This window comes from Lepidochelys kempii, chromosome 10 (assembly GCF_965140265.1).
Source record: "Lepidochelys kempii isolate rLepKem1 chromosome 10, rLepKem1.hap2, whole genome shotgun sequence".
Classification (NCBI taxonomy): Eukaryota; Metazoa; Chordata; order Testudines; family Cheloniidae; genus Lepidochelys; species Lepidochelys kempii.
Window position 1 is genome coordinate 44,483,529 of NC_133265.1, and position 17,031 is coordinate 44,500,559.

General features: G+C 46.8%; 1 protein-coding gene across 2 annotated transcripts in view; it reads left to right on the plus strand.

Moving 5' to 3' along the window:
* LOC140917905 (uncharacterized) overlaps nucleotides 1–7,835 on the plus strand; it is a 31,591-nt gene extending 23,756 nt beyond the window's left edge. For both annotated transcript variants that reach the window (XM_073361428.1, XM_073361429.1), the window contains one exon: nucleotides 7,058–7,835. In XM_073361428.1, the coding sequence (XP_073217529.1) occupies nucleotides 7,058–7,165 (108 nt within the window). In that variant the 3' untranslated portion in view covers nucleotides 7,166–7,835. The remainder of the gene's footprint in view (nucleotides 1–7,057) is intronic.
* The last annotated feature ends 9,196 nt before the right edge of the window (nucleotides 7,836–17,031 follow it).

Consider the following 17,031-nt stretch of genomic DNA (forward strand, 5'->3'; position numbering starts at 1 on the left):
AGCTTAAATAATTCCTCTCCCTCTCCAGTATTTATCCCTCTGATATATTCATAGAGACCAATCATATCTCCCCTCAACCTTCTTTTGGTTAGGCTAAACGAGCCAAGCTCCTTGAGTCTCCATTCATAAGACAGGTTTTCCATTCCTCGGGTCATCCTAGTAGCCCTTCTCTGTACCTGTTCCAGTTTGAATTCATCCTTCTTAAACATGGGAGACCAGAACTGCACACAGTACTCCAGATGAGATCATAGAATCATAGAATATCAGGGTTGGAAGGGACCTCAAGAGGTCATCTAGTCCAACCCCCTGCTCAAAGCAGGACCGATCCCCAATTAAATCATCCCAGCCAGGGCTTTGTCAAGCCTGACCTTAAAAACTTCTAAGGAAGGAGATTCCATCACCTCCCTAGGTAACGCATTCCAGTGTTTCACCACCCTCCTAGTGAAAAAGTTTTTCCTAATATCCAACCGAAATCTCCCCCACTGCAACTTGAGACCATTACTCCTTGTTCTGTCATCTGCTACCACTGAGAACAGTCTAGAGCCATCCTCTTTGGAACCCCCTTTCAGGTAGTTGAAAGCAGCTATCAAATACCCCCTCATTCTTCCGTAGACTAAACATCCCCAGTTCCCTCAGCCTCTCCTCATAAGTCATGTGTTCCAGTCCCCTAATCATTTTTGTTGCCCTCCACTGGACTCCCTCCAATTTTTCCACATCCTTCTTGTAGTGTGGGGCCCAAAACTGGACACAGTACTCCAGATGAGGCCTCACCAGTGTCGAATAGAGGGGGACGATCACGTCCCTCGATCTGCTGGCAATGCCCCTACTTATACATCCCAAAATGCCATTGGCCTTCTTGGCAACAAGGGCACACTGTTGACTCATATCCAGCTTCTCGTCCACTGTAACCCCTAGGTCCTTTTCTGCAGAACTGCTGCCGAGCCATTCGGTCCCTAGTCTGTAGCGGTGCATGGGATTCTTCTGTCCTAAGTGCAGGACTCTGCACTTGTCCTTGTTGAACCTCATCAGATTTCCTTTGGCCCAATCCTCCAATTTGTCTAGGTCCCTCTGTATCCTTTCCCTACCCTTCAGCGTATTTACCTCTCCTCCCAGTGCCTTGTATAACAGTACTAACACCTCCTTATCTCTACTGGAAATACCTTGCCTGATGCATCCCAAGACCGCATTAGCTTTTTTCAAGGCCATATCACATTGGCAGCTCATAGTCATCCTGTGGTCAACCAATACTCCAAGGTCCTTCTCCTCCTCCGTTACTTCTAATTGATGCGTCCCCAGCTTATAACTAAAATTCTTGTTGTTAATCCCTAAATGCATGACCTGACACTCCTCACTGTTAATTTTCATCCTATTACTATTACTCCAGTTTACAAGGTCATCCAAATCCTCCTGTATGATATCCCGGTCCTTCTCTAAATTGGCAATACCTCCCAGCTTTGTATCATCCGCAAACTTTATTAGCACACTCCCACTTTTTGTGTCGAGGTCAGTAATAAAAAGATTGGTCTCAAAACCAATCCCTGAGGAACTCCACTGGTAACCTCCCTCCAGCCTGACAGTTCACCTTTCAGTATGACCCGCTGTAGCCTCCCTTTTAACCAATTCCTTATCCACCTTTCAATTTTCATATTGATCACCATCTTTTCCAACTTAACTAATAATTCCCCATGTGGCACTGTATCAAACGCCTTACTGAAATCCAGGTAAATTAGATCCACTGGGTTTCCTTTGTCTAAAAAATCTGTTACTTTCTCAAAGAAGGGGATCAGGTTGGTTTGGCACAATCTAACTTTTTGTAAAACCATGTTGTATTTTGTCCCATTTACCATTGACCTCAATGTCCTTAACTACTTTCTCCTTCAAAATTTTTTCCAAGACCTTGCATACTACAGATGTCAAATTAACAGGACTGTAGTTACCCGGATCATGTTTTTTTTCCTTTCTTAAAAATAGGAACTATGTTAGCAATTCTCCAGTCATATGGTACAACCCCTGAGTTTACAGATTCATTAAAAATTCTTGCTAATGGGCTTGCAATTTCATGTGCGAATTCCTTTAATATTCTTGGATGAAGATTATCTTGGCCCCCTGATTTAGTCCCATTAAGCTGTTCAAGTTTTTTGCTTCTACCTCAGATATGGTAATATCTACCTGCATATCCTCATTCCCATTTGTCATGCTACCATTATCCCTAAGATTCTCACTAGCCTTATTAAAGACTGAGGCAAAGTATTTGTTTAGATATTGGGCCATGCCTAGATTATCTTTAACCTCCACTCCATCCTCAGTGTTTAGCGGTCCCACTTATTCTTTCTTTGTTTTCTTCTTATTTATATGGCTATAGAACCTTTTACTATTGGTTTTAATTCCCTTTGCAAGGTCCAACTCTACTTGACTTTTAGCCCTTCTCACTTTATCCCTACATGTTCTGACCTCAGTAAGGTAGCTTTCCTTGCTGATCCCTCATGTACAAGTCCTTAGAAGCAGGCAAACAACCAGTGAAGGGAAACGTTGTTCACTTGTCATAAGAATCATCATTGCACTAACCTCTCTCACTGAGACTCCAGCCATCCACCGGGAAACTGGTGCACACACCAGTCCCGCAACTCACACTCTAATGCAGACTTTTTCAGACTTTCTCTTATGTGTTGGAGAGAAATCACATATTCTGATGCTCAAGTCATTATATATTCAAATTACTGCAGTTGGCCTCAGGGTTCTGTGTTAGGGTGTCAGTTACAGGAATGGTGTGTGTTTGTCTAAACTGGGAGTTTCCTGGTGGACAGCTGGAATCTGTCAGTGAGAGTGGTTAGTGCAGTGATGGATGCTATGGACAGTGAACAATTTTTTCCCTGCCTTTAAGGGCTTGCATGTGTGGAGGTGTCATTTAGGCAGCCTTAACTGATGGCTGTGGATGTGTTTTGGTGGTAATTTCCTTGGTTTTTGGCATGCATGTGGCAGGGGGTGAGCGGGACTGTTCAGAAGATTTTGGAGAAGAGGGGTGGACTGGTTACACTTTTGTGGAAGGGGCTCACCTCACCAAGACAGATCCACAGCATCTGAGTGCCCGGGCTTGAAGGGAACAAAGTCCGACAGCGATAAAGAACTAGATCTTCATCGCTCAGAGGTGCCTCTCTTGGGGCATGGTAGCTCCACCTGCACTAAACAGAAGGCGGGGAAGGTTCCTGCGGTTCCTAGGGTTTGGGACAGGGATCATCAGGTAGGTAAATTGCTAAATCCTGTAACTTGCAGCCACAGATAAATGCTGGCACCGATTACAGTGTCCTTTCAAACTTGGGCCCTAATTGTTGTAGTAGAAATCACTGAAACTGACTAGCTTTAGATCAGCAGTGTCCATAGAAAATGAAAACCAGATAGCCAGGGCACATTGCTTAATGGGGTTGGTGGGGGTGGGGAATCTCATAGGCAGGTCCCAGCCTGTGAATGGCAGCTGGTTTTTCATTAGGGCCAGTTGTCAGAGGAGTTGGGCTGGGCTGGGAATGCAGTTCCTGGGGTAGCCTGAGAGTCAAAGCTTTGAAGGCCAGAATGGACTCTTATGACAATGTACCTGGACGTCCTACATCAGAGGCCAGAGAACCTCTCCTAGAGAACTTCCTCCCTCTGGTTTCCTGTTACCTTGACAACAGGGCAGGCAGTGTCTCTGAAGGGGCCTGAGGAGTCCAGTTTTCAATGTAGCCCCTCATGGTGTGTCTACACCACAATAAGACACCGGCAGCTGGCCTGTGCCAGTTGGGTTGGGCTAAGGAGCCATTTAACTGTGGTGTTGACATTCTGGCTCGGATTGGAGCCACAGCTCTAGCAGCCTGCGAGGGGGGAGGGCATAAAAGCAAATACAGTACAGTGCTGTGTTAAACGTAAACTACTAAAAAAATAAAGGGAATGTTTAAAAAAAAAAAAGATTTGACAAAGTAAAGAAACCCTTTCTGTGTGTGTTTCCTTTTAAATTAAGATGGTTAAAAGCATCATTTTTCTTCTTCATAGTAAAGTCTCAACGCTGTATTAAGTCAACGTTGAGTTGTAAACTTTTGAAAGAACCATAATGTTTTGTTCAGAGTTACGAACATTCTCCATTCCCGAGGTATCTGTAACTCTGAGGTGCTACTGGAGAGCATCCTGTGTCAGATGCACAACCAACAACTATAATTTGGCTGCTCATGCTGGGTACAGCACATATCATAGATATGATTAACCACTTGTGCTGTACCCAGCATGAGCAGCCAAATTAATCAAGTGGCAGCAGTTAAAGCTGCAGCAGTGCTAGCAACCCCAAAGTGGGCTTGTTTCTAGCAGAACTGTGCACCTCACGGTTTTATACTGCTGTCCCTCACCACAGCATCTGACCACCTTCCATGGAAAATCAATAGAAATAATGAAGTTTCTGGTGGACTTCACAGAATCTCTCATACTTCTCCTTTTGGGGTGAAAAAATAAACCCCAAAAAAGGGTATTTTAATTTTTAAATCTTATTCTTTTCCCTCTCTGCATACCAGCAAGAGAGCAGTGAGCGGGGCACGGGCTTCATCTTTTCCAAGGTGCAGAAAGGCCCTCTTCTCCCCCTAACATGTCTGGAGTATTCTGCCTCCAGGCACCCCAACATGGGCAATTCACCGCCTTATCCCCTCTGCTGTGCTGGTGTCCCTGAAGAAGCACTGTTGATGCCATAGTTTGTAAGGCACATGGGGAGCTTTCAGTACGAAAACTCTATACACAGCGATATTTTGCAGTATGCTGTACTTAATGTATTTTACTTATTGCATCAGTACTGCATGATGGGTAGTGGTCTGCAGAGTGAAGCCTCAGGCTTGGTTGGCCACTGCTTGTCCCTTGCATAGAGGTTATATCTTTTATTGGACCAACTTTGGTTGGTGAGAGAGACAAGCTTTCGATCTACACAGAGCTCATCCTTATGTCTGGGAAACGTACTTAGAGTGTCATAGCTAAATACAGGGTGGAACAGATTGTTTCGGATAAGTAGTTAATACATATTTCATGGGACCATTCAAGGTGAAGTGGCCCATTAACAAGTGAAGTGGCTGGTGAAGTGTCCCCTCCAGTCATAAGGAGGAAAGTAAAGGGGAGGAAACAGATGGGGAGTTGTTAATGGGTTATAGGTTGTTGTAATAAGCCATGAATGGACCAGTGTCTGTGTTCAGTCCATGGTTTTTAGTGTCTAGCAGAGTTATGAATTTAAGCTCCCAGGCTCCTCTTTCGAAAGTGGTGTGCAGGTTTCCTTTGAAGATGAGGCATGATAGGACAGATATGGAGTTATCGTTGTGTGAAAAGTGTTCACCCACAGGTGATAGGTTGTTGTCTTTTATCATTTTCCTGTGTGAGTTCATTCGAGAGCTTAGTGATTGTCCAGTTTCACCCACATAGTTGTTATTGGGGCATTTAATGCATTGGATGAGGTATGCTATATGTTGTGATAGGTATGTGTAGGACCCATAGATCTTGAACGTTGCATTGTGGGGGGTGTTGAACACTGTAGCAGTGGAGATATATTTGCAGGTTTTGCATCTGTTGTTCTGGCAGGTTTTGATGCTGCTTTGAGTTGATACGTCCTGGTCTGTGGGGAGCTTGCTTCTGCTGATGAGCTTGCAGAGGTTGTGAGGGGGTGTTTGAAGGCCAGAAGAGGGGGTTCAGGAAAAATTTATTTCAGGATGGGGTCCCCATTGAGGATGGGTTGTTGTTGTTTCATGATACCCTATATGGGCTCCACTGTGGGGTGGTAGGTGACAACTAGGGGTATGCAGTCAGAGCAGGTTTTATTTCTGTATTGAAGCAGGTTCTCTCGAGGCATTTGAGTGGCCAGTCCCATGTTGCAATCTACTTCTCTGGTGGTGTGTCCTTGTTTGGTGAAGGTGGTTTTGAGTTTAAGGTTTATATCCCAGACTTTCTCCTTGGCGCATAGTCTGAGGTATCTGAGTGGCTGGCTGAAGAAAACAGACTTCTTGGTGTGTTTGGGGTGGTTACTGGATCTATGAAGGTTGGTGTGGTGATCCAGGGGTTTCTTATATGTATATGGTTGTCTGTTTGGATTCCATTGTTGAAGCTGATCGTGGTATCCAGGAAGTTGATGCTGGTGTGGGAGTATTCCAGAGAGAGTTTAATGGATGGGTAATGATTGTTGAAATTGTGGTGGAAATCTACAAGGGAGTTTAAGTCATCTGTCCAGAGGATGAAAATGTCATCAATAAATTTCAGGTATTTCATTGGATTTGTGGTGCTTTTGTCAAGAAATTCTTCTTCAAGGTGGCCCATGAAGAGGTTGGTGTATTGGGGAGCTATCCTATGCCTCTTGCATAGTCATTCAGACAAGTGCAAAGTGGACATAAAAACTAGCAGTCTGACTTGTCAACAATTTACATCCACTTTACACTCAAGGAAAATACAGTGGAGATTCAGGACCATTATTCTGAGGTACAAGATGCTGGGAGAAGTTAGATATCTGAAGACTGTTCTACACTTAAAAGCTAAGTCAATCTAAAGTCACATCCTACAGTGCTGCAGTTAAAATGATCTAATCCCGAGTGTCGACATGGCTAGGTTGACAGAAGAATTCTATGCCCCACAGAGAGGTGGATTACCTACAAAAGCAGAAAAACCCTGTCTTTTGCTGTAGGGAGTGTCTATACCATGGCACTACAGTTGTATAGCACAGACAGAGGTGATGCGTGTGTTGGGGCACATGGAGTCATGTGTTTCCCCCCAGATTTCTGCCCTGGGGAGAGGCAGGAGCAGCTGGGAGATGGAGGGAGAGGAGACTGAGGGTAAGGGAGGACATGACTTGAGCTGTTCTGGGGGGCGGCCAAACCTTTAAATTGTGTCCCCCCACTATCAGCAGGTACAGGTCACCTCTGAGCACAGACATGACTCTAGAGAAGATTTCTATTACAAAGCAGCCCAGAGAATGAAAGCAGGGGAGAGCCACGAGTCCACTGCATTAGTGCTTCCCCTACAGCCATGGGGTTTCTTCTTCATAAATTTGTTGTTTTTTTTTAATTCTATTCTCTTCTAGGTGCCCCTGAACATGACAGGACAAATGGATCAGAATGAGTACAACAGAGCCGGAGAATTTCAGAACAACATGCCACAGAGAGAAATTCCCTTACGCAATATTTCATAAGGACATAAAAAATAATGTTTGGTGGGATATAGATATTCAGCTCTGTCTGTAAAGGCCTATACTTTAAGAATTTACATATATGTTTATCATTTAGCTAGTTATAGAGGTATAATCTGAGGCCCTCTTCTTACGCTAAGATCTCTGGCTAAGCAGCAGAGGTAGCCATAAGCTGGGAAGCAAATGGTCACATCCCCACATTCCAAACCAGTCATATTGAAATAAGGTGCTATTGGGCTGTTAGGCATTATCAGGACAGGATTGTATTCCTATCACCACCAGATAAAGAAAGTTAAAGAAAACTTAATTTGATAGCATCCTGTCTGGCAAAAAATCGTTTCTCAATAGTTGAGGTTGTGAAACCCTCATTTCTGTATATTTTATCTTTATGGCACCCACTTTTCTATTGTTAATTGTTTCTGTCTGCTGTATAATTAATTTTGCTAGGTGTAAGTTAATTAGGGTGGTGGGATATAATTGGTTAGAAAATTATGTTACAATATGATAGGATTGGTTAGGTAGATTTCAGTAAAATGATTGGTTGAGGTATAGCTGAGAATATTACTATATAAATTAGGGGCAAACAGGAAGTAAGTTGGGATTTGAAAATAAGGAAAAAGGAACTTGGATTTAAGCTTGCTGGAAATTCATCCCAATAAACATCTAATTGTTTGCACCTTCGGACTTCGGGTATTGTTGCTCTCTGTTTACGTGAGAAGGACCACAGAAGTGAGAAGGTGAAGGAATAAGCCCTCTAACAATGCTGTACAAAACAGTGTCTGAAGCAGAGGTTGCATGATAGGCTGCATGGTGTAGTAGGCAAGGCACAGTATGCCTAGGCAGTGGTGAGCTGGTTTGCACCGGTTCACTAGAACCGGTTGTTAAATTTAGAAGCCCTTTTAGAACCGGTTGTTCCACGAGGGACAACCAGTTCTAAAAGGGCTTCTAAATTTAACCGGCCAAAAGTGGCAACTTAGGCGCCAACTCCATGGGTGCTCCAGGGCTGGAGCACCCGAGGGGAAAACTTGGTTGGTGCAGAGCACCCACCGGCAGCTCCCCGCCCCACCCCTGGCCCCAGCTCACCTCCGCTCCACCTCCACCTCCTCCCATGAACACGCCGTCCCGCTCTGCTTCTCCGCGCGCCCCCCCCCAAGGCTTCCCGTGAATCAGCTGTTCGCGTGGGAAGCCGGGGCGAGCTGAGAAGCAGGCGGTGGCTTCGCACTCAGGCCCAGGGAGGTGGAGGTGAGCTGGGGAGGGGGGTGAGGAGGGCCGCCCACACCGCAGCAGGTAACTTGGAGGGGGAAGGGGGAGCACGTAGGGGAACTGCTCCTTGCCTCAGCTCACCTCTGCCACCCTCGGCCTGAGTGTGAAGCCGCCGCCTGCTTCTCAGCACTCCCAGGCTTCCCGCCGAACAGCTGATTCACGGGAAGCTGGGGTGGGCGGAGAAGCAGAGGGGGACGGTGCGTTCAGGGGAGGAGGCGGAGCAGAGGTGAGTTGGGGCCGGGCGTGGGGTGGGGAGCTGCCGGTGGGGGCTCTGCACCCACCAAATTTTCCCCGTGGGTGCTCCAGCCCTGGAGCACCCATGGAGTCGGTGCCTAAGACACCACTTTTGATGTGATCAGTGCGGGGAGCGGCCATTCCCCCTGCTCCCCCACTAGCTACGCTCCCCCACCCCAGGAGCCAGAGGGACCTGCCAGATGCTTCCTGGGAGCTGCCCCAGGTAAGCACCTCTGGGACTCCCCACCTTGCCCCCTGAAAGGCGCCTCTGGCTCTTAAAGGTGAGGTGGGGTGGGCACCCACTACGGTGGCCCACGAGACCCTCCTGTCCAGTTCTGGGGGCAGTCAGGGGAGGGGGTGGATGGGGCAGGGGTCCTGGGGGGGCGGCACCAAGGAACATGGGGAGTTGGATGGGGCAGGAGTCCCGGGGGGCGGGGGTGGGCAATGACTCCCTCGTGTGGTGAGGAGGGAACCAGTTGTTAAGATTTTGGCAGCTCATCACTGTGCCTTGGTCTCTTCCCAACTCTGCCACTGAACCTGTTTGGAGCCTCTAGGTGCTGCTTAACTCAATAAACAAACAAATAATAAATAACCTAGTGTTTCTCAGGAAACCTTGGCCTACGTGTAGTAGTTTGGGGCATTCCAGGGATTTTGTGTTGTGCTTTGTTTACAGTAAGTTGGACGGTGCTGGCTTTTTGTAGATTTAAAAGCCATACATAAATATTTAAAATCCTAATAACAAATTACATCTTGTAGCACCACCTACAATAAAAAAAAACAAAACTGTGTTACAGGTGGCAATTTTCTAAATATTTCACTATCCCTGCAGCCTCTGTGCTCAAGACAGTTCTATAATAATCTTTCCATTTTAGTAGCTTGTGCATCCATTGTCCACACTAAGGTTGAACTTCTCCGTAGTAATTCCCGTAACGGTTCAATGACAGAAGCATAAGTGTGAATAAATTTTGCATACCAGGAGGTAAGAACCAAGAAGGAATGTAAGGTTTGCAAATCTGTTGGAGGAGGAGCATTTGAAATTGCCAGGATATGATCTGGATCAGGTTTTAGTCCAGCCTGTGAAATTGTATGCCCCAGAAAGGAGAGTTCAGTTTGTCTAAATTTGTATTTGGACCTATTGAGCTGGAGGCCCGCTGTGCTGATACAGTTTAGTACAGACAGCAGGTTATTGTCATGCTCCTCAGAAGTATTTCCAAACACGATAATATCATCCAGATAACACTATACTCCATGTTGATTCTTCAGAATCAATGACATCATTTTTGAAAGGCACTTGGGGCAGATGCGAGACCGTATGGAACACGCTTAAAACGAAATAGTCCCTCATGTGTAATAAATGCTATGAGGTCTCTGCTATCTTCTTGCAACATAACCTGGTGGTATGCGCTCTAAAAATCAAGAGTAGAAAACATCTTTGCTCCACGGAGTTCTGCAAATACTTCTTCTATGTGAGGAAAAGGATGGCTGTCAATCACAATAGCTTTATTTGGCTCCCTTAAGTCCACACAAAGACAAATGCCTCCACCCTTCTTCTGCATCACTACTATATGTGAAACCCATTCTGAGGAGTCGATCTCTTCAATAATGTCCTTTTGAACAAGTTTTCTAAGTTTCTCTGAAACAGCTTCCCTGACTGAAAATGGTAAGCGCCGTAACTTCCGTCGTATAGGCATCACATTATTCTGCATTTTAACTTTATGCAGAAATCCATAAGCACAGCCAAGTTTCTCCTCAACTTGGTGTTGGGTCCCAGCTGAAACTGGTGTGTACCGCAAGAGTGCTTTGCTGAGGAAGATCAATTCATCCATTAACTACCCTGAGATTTAAAGCAGCCAATAAATCTCTGCCAAGGATAGGAGTGCCTTTGTGGACAATAAATCTCACCACTGTATTTTCCACTGAATGCATCCGATGAAGTGAGCTGTAGCTCATGAAAGCTTATGCTCAAATAAATTTGTTAGTCTCTAAGGTGCCACAAGTACTTCTTTTCTTTTCTTTTTGCAAATACAGACTAACACGGCTGCTACTCTGAAATTTGTGGACAATGTAGAACTCTGCAGTTACACAGCAATCACCAAAAGTAACTCTTACTGGTAGGTAGCCATGTACTGGAATATGTTTTTTCAAATAGCATACCAAGTGAAGTTTGGGTTCAGTAAGAGGCACATGTTTAAAGTAATGCAGATAGATAGAATCGGGTAGTATAGATACTGCTGAGCCAGTGTCCAACATTAGCTGAATAGAGTGTGGTTTTGCCTGAGGGTACGGCGGAAATGTTTACAGTGCACTTTATCTGTTCTAGAATATGTGCAGTAGTAATTTTGTCCATGCTCAGCACAGTAACATCTGGTATTGTAACTGCATGCACCTGTTGATTGAACTGGCTACTGCAACATACTTTAGGAAAATGTCCAATCTTTTTGTAATGATTGCACTGAGCTACTTTTGCTGGACATCCTGTGTAGCTTGCAAGGTGTTGTGGGGATCCACAGTGAAAACGTGCTTTTACTGTATTTTGAATTTGCTGATTTGGTGGGTTTTCATTAGTTTTCCTCTTGCAATTGTGTGTCTGCAGTGGTAATGAACTTTTCTGCAAAGGAGTCACAGCCTGGACTGTGCCTCCTGTATCCATGCTCATTTTGGCTTCAGCTGTAGCTGACTCAATCTGAGTAGTAATGGTTATTGCTTTTTCTAGTGTAAATTGTGGTTCTAGAAGTAAGCATTCTCTTACATGAAGCATGGTTGTTTTCTCAATGAGCTGGTCTCTAATCATCTCATCTGCCATATTCCCAAAGTCACAAATTACAATCAGACTCCTCAGGGAAGCAATATACTGCATTATAGTTTCCCCTGGTTTCTGCTCATGCTGGCGAAATCTGTAGCGATTAGCTACTACATTCACTTTTGGCACAAAAATTCTTTAGTGCAGTCTCATATTTATCATCTGCAAGGGGAAAAATGTAAAATATACACTGCCCTTCTGCTCCAAGGCAGTGGATTAGCAGAGCATGCTTTCTTACTTCAGAAATCTCTGTAGCACTGATTGCAAGCAGATAAATCTCACACACATGGATCCAGGTAGTGAAAGTAATTGGAGGCTCACCTGGGCTTTGCAGAAAGGGTGCAGGTGGGTTCAGAGGCAGAAGATCCATCCTCGTCGCCAAAATGTTGTATCAACCAGGCAAGGTACTAATAAGCTTCAACAGGACTTTATTTTCAAAGTGGAAACCTCTTTACCAAGCTGCTGCTGCACCCTCTGTAGCTCTCTCCCAGCCTCTCAACTCCTCCCCGCTCCTTCCTGTTTCCTGTCCTTTCAGACTCCCAACAGCGAGTGCTCCCAATTCTAATAATTACAAGCAAGATCTAAACACCACAGGGAGCTTGAAGAGGGCCTCTTCCCTCAGGGACATGGAAGAGAAAAATTGTTGGCAATTGTGTGGGCTGAAATGTCACAGGAATTTCAGGCCAAGCAGTAAAAATCCTCTCTGGTGCTTCTGGGGTGGGGAGTGAGGAGGGGAGGAATGGGGAGTGTGGGGGACAAATGGTGTGTGTGTGTGTGTGTGTGTGTGTGTGAGAGAGAGAGAGAGAGAGAGAGAGAGAGAGTGAGTGTATGGGGCAGTGTATGTAGTTAAAGGGTTTCTTTAAATTCTGTCTGTCTGGTTACTCATCTCCTCTAGCAGCTATTCCAGCAGCAAGGAGTAGCCAGAGTACAACAGTGTTCCAGCCACACCTCCTTCTGCTGGGAACACCCCCCAGGAGTCATCTATGGTGGGGCAATCCCAGGCCGCTATGTTCCCTTTGCTCCCCAGGGCATTCCAGAGGGGCTGTAGCAGATCCCATGATCTAACTTCTAGACAATAAAGGAAACAAAAAGGGGAAAAAAAGAATCTGCCCCATTCTATCCCCATCCCTCCATGAAAAAAAAATCTTGGAAAGAACAAAGGAAAAGCAGTCCTGCAGGGACCTGGGCCTGCTGAGACAGCCTCCAGTTGGTTCCCTGCGGCAGCAGGAACTGCATGGTGAGAGGGTCTTTTAACTGTGCTCTCTCAGGGTGTCTCTACACTGTTCTTAGATCAGGTTAGCTAACCTGTGTCAGCTATCTCAGGTTAAAATAGCCAAAGACATGGCAAGTCGTCTTTTGGGTTGGCAGCTTGAGTCAAAGCCTCTAGGGGAATCTGGGATTGAATTTGAGTAGCTCTGCAGTTAAAAGCAAAGTTGCTGGATCTTCACTGCTATTTTAAGTGTTAATAACGTAGCCTCATTTGTGTAGGTGGGGGAATGGTCCTGCTGTTGTGGGGACAGGTGGGCTGGAACAATTTTTATAGTGGGGGTGCTGAGAGCCATTTAACCAAGCTGTAAACCCTGTATATAATGGAAACCACCTCATAGAATATCAGGATTGGAAGGGACCTCAGGAGGTCATCTAGTCCAATCCCCTCCTCAAAGCAGGACCAATCCCCAATTAAATCATCCCAGCCAGGGCTTTGTCAAGCCTGACCTTAAAAACTTCTAAGGAAGGAGATTCCACCACCTCCCTAGGTAACGCATTCCAGTATTTCACCACCCTCATAGTGAAAAAGTGTTTCCTAATATCCAACCTAAATCTCCCCCACTGCAACTTGAGACCATTATTCCTTGTTCTGTCATCTGCTACCACTGAGAACAGTCTAGAGCCATCCTCTTTGGAACCACCTTTCAGGTAGATGAAAGCAGCTATCAAATCCTCCCTCATTCTTCTCTTCTGAAGACTAAACATCCCCAGTTCCCTCAGCCTCTCCTCATAAGTCATGTGTTCCAGTCCCCTAATCATTTTTGTTGCCCTCCACTGGACTCCCTCCAATTTTTCCACATCCTTCTTGTAGTGTGGGGCCCAAAACTGGACACAGTACTCCAGATGAGGCCTCACCAGTGTCGAATAGAGGGGAACGATAACATCCCTCGATCTGCTGGCAATGCCCCTACGTATACATCCCAAAATGCCATTGGCCTTCTTGGCTACAAGGGCACACTGTTGACTCATATCCAGCTTCTCGTCCACTGTAACCCCTAGGTCCTTTTCTGCAGAACTGCTGCCGAGCCATTCGGTCCCTAGTCTGTAGCTGTGCATTGGATTCTTCCGTCGTAAGTGCAGGACTCTGCACTTGTCCTTGTTGAACCTCATCAGATTTCTTTTGGCCCAATCCTCCAATTTGTCTAGGTCCCTCTGTATCCTATCCCTACCCTCCAGGGTATCTACCTCTCCTCCCAGTTTAGTGTCATCTGCAAACTTGCTGAGGGTGCAATCCACACCATCCTCCAGATCATTTATGAAGATATTGAACAAAACCGGCCCCAGGACCGACCCCTGGGGCACTCCACTTGATACCGGCTGCCAACTAGACATGGAGCCATTGATCACTACCCGTTGAGCCCAACAATCTAGCCAGCTTTCTATCTACCTTATAGTCCATTCATCCAGCCCATACTTCTTTAACTTGCTGGCAAGAATACTGTGGGAGACAGTGTCGAAAGCTTTGCTAAAGTCAAGGAACAACACGTCCACTGCTTTCCCTTCATCCACAGAGCCAGTTATGTCATCATAGAAGGCAATTAGATTAGTCAGGCATGACTTGCCCTTGGTGAATCCATGCTGACTGTTCCTGATCACTTTCCTCTCCTCTAAGTGCTTCAGAATTGATTCCTTGAGGACCTGCTCCATGATTTTTCTAGGGACTGAGGTGAGGCTGACTGGCCTGTAGTTCCCCGGATCCTCCTCCTTCCCTTTTTTAAAGATGGGCACTACATTAGCCTTTTTCCAGTCATCTGGGACCTCCCCCGATCGCAATGAGTTTTCAAAGATAATGGCCAATGGCTCTGCAATCACATCCGCCAACTTCTTTAGCACTCTCGGGTGCAACCCATCCAGCCCCATGGACTTGTGCACGTCCAGCTTTTCTAAATAGTCCCGAACCACTTCTTTCTCCACAGAGGGCTGGTCACCTTCTCCCCATGCTGTGCTGCCCAGTGCAGTAGTCTGGAAGCTGACCTTGTTCGTGAAGACAGAGGCGAAAAAAGCATTGAGTACATTAGCTTTTTCCACATCCTCTGTCATTAGGTTGCCTCCCTCATTCAGTAAGGGGCCCACACTTTCCTTGACTTTCTTCTTGTTGCTAACATACCTGAAGAAACCCTTCTTGTTACTCTTAACATCTCTTGCTAGCTGCAACTACAGGTGTGATTTGGCCTTCCTGATTTCACTGCTGCAAGCCCGAGCAATATTTTTATACTCCTCCCTGGTCATTTGTCCAATCTTCCACTTCTTGTAAGCTTCTTTTTTGTATTTAAGATCAGCAAGGATTTCACTGTTAAGCCAAGCTGGTCGGCTGCCATATTTACTATTCTTTCTACACATCGGGATGGTTTGTCCCTGTAACCTCAATAAGGATTCTTTAAAATACAGCCAGCTCTCCTGGACTCCTTTCCCCCTCATGTTATTCTCCCAGGGGATCTTGCCCATCAGTTCCCTGAGGGAGTCGAAGTCTGCTTTTCTGAAGTCCTGGGTCCGTATTCTGCTACTTTCCTTTCTTCCTTGTGTCAGGATCCTGAACTCGACCATCTCATGGTCACTGCCTCCCAGGTTCCCATCCACTTTAGCTTCCCCTACTAATTCTTCCCGGTTTGTGAGCAGCAGGTCAAGAAGAGCTCTGTCCCTAGTTGGTTCCTCCAGCACTTGCACGAGGAAATTGTCCCCTACATATTCCAAGAACTTCCTGGATTGCCTGTGCACCGCTGTATTGCTCTCCCAGCAGATATCAGGGTGATAGAAGTCTCCCATGAGAACCAGGGCGTGCGATCTAGTAACTTCAGCGAGTTGCCGGAAGAAAGCCTCATCCCCCTGGTCCAGTGGTCTATAGTAGACTCCCACGACGACATCACCCTTGTTGCTCACACTTCTAAACTTAATCCAGAGACTCAGGTTTTTCTGCAGTTTCATACTTGAGCTCTGAGCAGTCATACTGATCTCTTACATACAGTACAACTCCCCCACCTTTTCTGCCCTGCCTGTCCTTCCTGAACAGCTTATATCTATCCATGACAGTACTCCAGTCATGTGAGTTATCCCACCAAGTCTCTGTTATTCCAATGACATCATAATTCCTTGACTGTGCCAGGACTTCCAGTTCTCCCTGCTTGTTTCCCAGGCTTCGTGCATTTGTGTAGAGGCACTTGAGATAACCTGCTGATCGCCCCTCTTTCTCAGTATGAGGCAGGAGCCCTCCCCTCTCATGCGCTCCTGCTCGTGCTTCTTCCTGGTATCTCACTTCCCCACTTACCTCAGGGCTTTGGTCTCCTTCCCCCGGTGAACCTAGTTTAAAGCCCTCCTCACTAGGTTAGCCAGCCTGCTTGCGAAGATGCTCTTCCCTCTCTTCGTTAGGTGGAGCCCGTCTCTGCCTAGCACTCCTCCTTCTTGGAACACCATCCCAAGGTCAAAGAATCCAAAGCCTTCTCTCCGACACCACCTGCGTAGCCATTCGTTGACCTCAAGCCAGGGTGTGCAGCAACACCCCCAGCACCCTTAGTTCCAGCACCTATGTGTGGGGAACTTTCCTGGCTTCCGCACTACCCTGGAGAAATTGGCTAGTGACAGGATCTGAGTCCTCGCTCCCGCTCCCTTTTCCCAGAGGCGTGCCTGGCCTCAAGGACTCCCCTTCCACTCTGCCATGAGGTGGGGCCCTCGTCACCCCCACAAGGCTGGGCCCAGGATTCCTGGGGGGCTGAACCCCCGGCCTTGCTGTGGTCACTTAAGACAGGGGCTGGGGTGTCCCCACAGCAGGGTGCTCTCTCACAGCAGCTGCTTCCCTGGCCCAAACAGCTAAGAAAAATTAGGACAAACATGGGAAAGATGAAAGGAACAGGGACCCTGCCCTGTGGGTACAGGGACACCGCACACAGCTGGTTCCTCACCCGCCCCAGGCTGTGGTGACACCACGGGTCAGACCCTGCTCTGGCCACATGCCCTAAGGAGCTAGGGGACAGGACGCTTCTCCCCATCACCTCCCCACCCTTCATCGGGGCCACAATCCCACTCTGAGTCCGGCCTGCAAAGCTCTTGTCTGGCGATGTGTCCCTGCACTGAGCTTCTGCCCAGGGCCCCCTTGCTCTCCCCAGCCACTCACCGCACTTGGCTGCAGGGTTGTGTGTGGCACAGCCGGCGCCCGCTGTCACGGTTCTGGCCCCATAGCTCCCCACTGCAGGACAGCCCTGGCTCCCTGTCAGAGCGGCTGGTCTGTGCTGCCCTGCCTCCAGAATAATCCAGCTTCCCAGCTCTACCTCTGGGCTGCTCCTCAGGCCCCTCTGCTTCGGACTGCTGCTGC